At 42.0% G+C, this 6,000-nt stretch overlaps 1 protein-coding gene across 1 annotated transcript in view; it reads left to right on the plus strand.

Moving 5' to 3' along the window:
• The window catches only part of LOC126417052 (A-kinase anchor protein 200), a 168,711-nt gene extending 162,924 nt beyond the window's left edge, over positions 1 to 5,787 (plus strand). Inside the window, exon 8 of the mRNA XM_050084944.1 lies at positions 4,568 to 5,787. Coding sequence (XP_049940901.1) covers positions 4,568 to 4,588 — 21 coding nt within the window. The 3' untranslated portion in view covers positions 4,589 to 5,787. The remainder of the gene's footprint in view (positions 1 to 4,567) is intronic.
• Positions 5,788 to 6,000: the final 213 nt, after the last annotated feature.

Genomic DNA, 6,000 nt, shown 5'->3' on the forward strand with positions numbered 1-6,000 from the left:
CCAGTCTCAGGACTGAAGACCACAACAACAACATGCCAGAAATAAATGGACAAGTCTTACTCACTTAAATACTCAGTCAAATCTTTGTACAAAAGTCATAAATAAATAAATACAAAACTATCAGCGCATAAAAAGCACACAAAATGCATGAAATGAAATGCCCTGTGTAACAGTATATTAATGCTTATGTAAGGAAGATATGACAGGTTTTTGTTTTCTTGCCCTTTCTGGTCTCACTTTGCCCTTTCTGGTCTCACTTTGCCCTTTCTGGTCTCACTTTGCCCTTTCTGGTCTCACTTTGCCCTTTCTGGTCTCACTTTGCCCTTTCTGGTCTCACTTTGCCCTTTCTGGTCTCACTTTGCCCTTTCTGGTCTCACTTTGCCCTTTCTGGTCTCACTTTGCCCTTTCTGGTCTCACTTTGCCCTTTCTGGTCTCACTTTGCCCTTTCTGGTCTCACTTTGCCCTTTCTGGTCTCACTTTGCCCTTTCTGGTCTCACTTTGCCCTTTCTGGTCTCACTTTGCCCTTTCTGGTCTCACTTTGCCCTTTCTGGTCTCACTTTGCCCTTTCTGGTCTCACTTTGCCCTTTCTGGTCTCACTTTGCCCTTTCTGGTCTCACTTTGCCCTTTCTGGTCTCACTTTGCCCTTTCTTGTCTCACTTTGCCCTTTCTTGTCTCACTTTGCCCTTTCTTGTCTCACTTTGCCCTTTCTTGTCTCACTTTGCCCTTTCTTGTCTCACTTTGCCCTTTCTTGTCTCACTTTGCCCTTTCTTGTCTCACTTTGCCCCTTTTGTCTCACTTTGCCCCTTTTGTCTCACTTTGCCCCTTTTGTCTCACTTTGCCCCTTTTGTCTCACTTTGCCCCTTTTGTCTCACTTTGCCCCTTTTGTCTCACTTTGCCCCTTTTGTCTCACTTTGCCCCTTTTGTCTCACTTTGCCCCTTTTGTCTCACTTTGCCCCTTTTGTCTCACTTTGCCCCTTTTGTCTCACTTTGCCCCTTTTGTCTCACTTTGCCCCTTTTGTCTCACTTTGCCCCTTTTGTCTCACTTTGCCCCTTTTGTCTCACTTTGCCCCTTTTGTCTCACTTTGCCCCTTTTGTCTCACTTTGCCCCTTTTGTCTCACTTTGCCCCTTTTGTCTCACTTTGCCCCTTTTGTCTCACTTTGCCCCTTTTGTCTCACTTTGCCCCTTTTGTCTCACTTTGCCCCTTTTGTCTCACTTTGCCCCTTTTGTCTCACTTTGCCCCTTTTGTCTCACTTTGCCCCTTTTGTCTCACTTTGCCCCTTTTGTCTCACTTTGCCCCTTTTGTCTCACTTTGCCCCTTTTGTCTCACTTTGCCCCTTTTGTCTCACTTTGCCCCTTTTGTCTCACTTTGCCCCTTTTGTCTCACTTTGCCCCTTTTGTCTCACTTTGCCCCTTTTGTCTCACTTTGCCCCTTTTGTCTCACTTTGCCCCTTTTGTCTCACTTTGCCCCTTTTGTCTCACTTTGCCCCTTTTGTCTCACTTTGCCCCTTTTGTCTCACTTTGCCCCTTTTGTCTCACTTTGCCCCTTTTGTCTCACTTTGCCCCTTTTGTCTCACTTTGCCCCTTTTGTCTCACTTTGCCCCTTTTGTCTCACTTTGCCCCTTTTGTCTCACTTTGCCCCTTTTGTCTCACTTTGCCCCTTTTGTCTCACTTTGCCCCTTTTGTCTCACTTTGCCCCTTTTGTCTCACTTTGCCCCTTTTGTCTCACTTTGCCCCTTTTGTCTCACTTTGCCCCTTTTGTCTCACTTTGCCCCTTTTGTCTCACTTTGCCCCTTTTGTCTCACTTTGCCCCTTTTGTCTCACTTTGCCCCTTTTGTCTCACTTTGCCCCTTTTGTCTCACTTTGCCCCTTTTGTCTCACTTTGCCCCTTTTGTCTCACTTTGCCCCTTTTGTCTCACTTTGCCCCTTTTGTCTCACTTTGCCCCTTTTGTCTCACTTTGCCCCTTTTGTCTCACTTTGCCCCTTTTGTCTCACTTTGCCCCTTTTGTCTCACTTTGCCCCTTTTGTCTCACTTTGCCCCTTTTGTCTCACTTTGCCCCTTTTGTCTCACTTTGCCCCTTTTGTCTCACTTTGCCCCTTTTGTCTCACTTTGCCCCTTTTGTCTCACTTTGCCCCTTTTGTCTCACTTTGCCCCTTTTGTCTCACTTTGCCCCTTTTGTCTCACTTTGCCCCTTTTGTCTCACTTTGCCCCTTTTGTCTCACTTTGCCCCTTTTGTCTCACTTTGCCCCTTTTGTCTCACTTTGCCCCTTTTGTCTCACTTTGCCCCTTTTGTCTCACTTTGCCCCTTTTGTCTCACTTTGCCCCTTTTGTCTCACTTTGCCCCTTTTGTCTCACTTTGCCCCTTTTGTCTCACTTTGCCCCTTTTGTCTCACTTTGCCCCTTTTGTCTCACTTTGCCCCTTTTGTCTCACTTTGCCCCTTTTGTCTCACTTTGCCCCTTTTGTCTCACTTTGCCCCTTTTGTCTCACTTTGCCCCTTTTGTCTCACTTTGCCCCTTTTGTCTCACTTTGCCCCTTTTGTCTCACTTTGCCCCTTTTGTCTCACTTTGCCCCTTTTGTCTCACTTTGCCCCTTTTGTCTCACTTTGCCCCTTTTGTCTCACTTTGCCCCTTTTGTCTCACTTTGCCCCTTTTGTCTCACTTTGCCCCTTTTGTCTCACTTTGCCCCTTTTGTCTCACTTTGCCCCTTTTGTCTCACTTTGCCCCTTTTGTCTCACTTTGCCCCTTTTGTCTCACTTTGCCCCTTTTGTCTCACTTTGCCCCTTTTGTCTCACTTTGCCCCTTTTGTCTCACTTTGCCCCTTTTGTCTCACTTTGCCCCTTTTGTCTCACTTTGCCCCTTTTGTCTCACTTTGCCCCTTTTGTCTCACTTTGCCCCTTTTGTCTCACTTTGCCCCTTTTGTCTCACTTTGCCCCTTTTGTCTCACTTTGCCCCTTTTGTCTCACTTTGCCCCTTTTGTCTCACTTTGCCCCTTTTGTCTCACTTTGCCCCTTTTGTCTCACTTTGCCCCTTTTGTCTCACTTTGCCCCTTTTGTCTCACTTTGCCCCTTTTGTCTCACTTTGCCCCTTTTGTCTCACTTTGCCCCTTTTGTCTCACTTTGCCCCTTTTGTCTCACTTTGCCCCTTTTGTCTCACTTTGCCCCTTTTGTCTCACTTTGCCCCTTTTGTCTCACTTTGCCCCTTTTGTCTCACTTTGCCCCTTTTGTCTCACTTTGCCCCTTTTGTCTCACTTTGCCCCTTTTGTCTCACTTTGCCCCTTTTGTCTCACTTTGCCCCTTTTGTCTCACTTTGCCCCTTTTGTCTCACTTTGCCCCTTTTGTCTCACTTTGCCCCTTTTGTCTCACTTTGCCCCTTTTGTCTCACTTTGCCCCTTTTGTCTCACTTTGCCCCTTTTGTCTCACTTTGCCCCTTTTGTCTCACTTTGCCCCTTTTGTCTCACTTTGCCCCTTTTGTCTCACTTTGCCCCTTTTGTCTCACTTTGCCCCTTTTGTCTCACTTTGCCCCTTTTGTCTCACTTTGCCCCTTTTGTCTCACTTTGCCCCTTTTGTCTCACTTTGCCCCTTTTGTCTCACTTTGCCCCTTTTGTCTCACTTTGCCCCTTTTGTCTCACTTTGCCCCTTTTGTCTCACTTTGCCCCTTTTGTCTCACTTTGCCCCTTTTGTCTCACTTTGCCCCTTTTGTCTCACTTTGCCCCTTTTGTCTCACTTTGCCCCTTTTGTCTAGATTCTACAGATGTTCTGTAACCCAAGTTTTGTGAATGAAAATTGTGTGGCCCCACAGAAAGGGTATTCCCATTGATTTGTTCGATCACATATCTAATAACTGGATTTCAACTCGCAGTTAAGTCATTCCTGTTAGTTTGAGAATTGCTCTTCACTTCTGTGATCCTACAACCCCCTGAGAAAAGATTTTGTGCAGTTTTGACTTTTCAAGATGTGAAGTAGTCTGTGGAAGGTAAATATCTTAGTCCCACTCTGTAGTGCAATTTGGAACCAAAGTAAAGATTGTATTCCCAATTGCTGTAACATTGCATTGTTGTTAGTTTGGCTTTAGTCAAATCCTGCAATTGAAATAGAACTTAGGGTTTTAACCTTTTCTGTTCTACACATTTGGAGATTCATCAGGGAAATTTTAGGTAAATGCCACTTGTAAAAATAGGGACTTTAATCACTCTATTTGTTTCTCAAACCTGGAGTCTCTTTACTTCTCATTCTGTCCTGGCACAGTGCCTTCTAATGTACCATCTATGATGCCTCCCCCTTCATACTGAACTAATACTCATCCTCACTACAGGTGGGACTCTTATCTTCCAGGGGTCTGAGTGATCCACACATTCTTTTTAATCTTCTGCAATCTAACCTTATCTCCTTTTGGCAAAGAAACTATTAAATCTGAAAGCTAGGTGTTCCCTTTACTTCTACATGCATCGGCAGTACTGCTCATTTCACGTCCTAGAAGTACACTCTGCATAGTTTTGCTATTGAGATTTTTTGTACTTGTAACACACTGAAAACTATCTGTACATCATTAACATTGTTTCCATTTCACAGGCTAAACCAGCAGCGGAATAGGACTGAAGAATCTGTGTTGGGACTAGAGGTACTAAGTGCGCCTAAGTGAATGGTGGTGTGTGTGGCCAGTCAAGTAATGGAACATATGCTTGTGCCTTTTCTACACCATCAGTGGCATCTAATTATTTTAGCCACGAAAAGTTCACCAGAGGACCAAGACAAAGCAGGCACTAATGTGATGCCGTATGTAATTAAATCTGTATTGAAGTTAAAAAAATACTCTTACTTGACATTCTCCTTCCAAAGCATTGTCACAATATATTTACATAACATGTGTTACAAAGAGAAGTGGTTTCATGCTTGTGATGTAAAAATTTTTAAAGATATGGAGACAGCATTGTGGACGATATGCAGTTTGTAAAATATTGTAGGCAAGATTGCGAGATTTGTTTCTCATTGTAGTTCAGTAAGTGGGGGAGTGGTTCTTTCAGTGGATTCGAATGTAGATCTGAGTTGCGTCAGTTATCTTACATCACACAGGAAGCAAAATTTGATAAATTTCTGGATAATTTTTTAAAAATTATGGAAATATTTTCTTAAGATTTTGTATTATTATCTGAAGTTTTGTATGAATTTTTCTGATTTGTAGATTTAGATTTAGCAAATAAAGAATATTTTTACTGACATCTAAATTTCAGAAATTAAATTTATGAATTGTGCAGTTTTTACATTACCTTGAGATCTCTATATTATATATAAATATATATTTCTACAGTGTTTTAGCATATAATTTATATTGTACTACATTTGTATATCATTGTATTGAAAGTCTGTGTATATTAAGCAGCTGCAGAACTGACCAAGCTTACACAATTGGCAGCTACATTGCAGACCTATGCAACGAAATTAAGTGCACAAAACCTAGTGTCGTCAAGTTGTGCATTTGTATAACGTGATATTATCTTGAAAATTTTTTTCCATTTAATCTTTTGTACACATTGTCGGCCTTCATCATATGTGAAAGTATTGTTTGGCAAACTATGAGAGTGTAAAAGTCTGATACTATATTTTCAGCATTGGATTTGTGTACAGTTCTTAGTTTAAAATGTTTTACAGCATTGATATGTAATAAATATTCCCCTTTATATTTGAGTATTCATTCCCTTGTTTTGCTTTGAATCAATAGCATAAGTTATAGTGGTGCTTTGAAAGCAATTTCTCTGTATTGTAAAAGTATACATTAAAATCTGGCAAAATTCTTTCTGTGTAAAAACCTTTCCCTACACTATATAAGTTGACAGGAAAGTCACTCACCTGGAATATGAAGGGAAATAAAGTAATGATATACTAAAGGTAATTTGTTTAAAGATCAAAATAGATTAAACATTAATAAACAAGGAGTTGCCCAAAAGAGGAGGCAATTGTTTGCCGCTAAATATGTTGCATGTGAGTGCTCTTTCTTATAGACCTTG

The sequence above is a fragment of the Schistocerca serialis genome, chromosome 8 (assembly GCF_023864345.2).
Source record: "Schistocerca serialis cubense isolate TAMUIC-IGC-003099 chromosome 8, iqSchSeri2.2, whole genome shotgun sequence".
NCBI lineage: Eukaryota > Metazoa > Arthropoda > Insecta > Orthoptera > Acrididae > Schistocerca > Schistocerca serialis.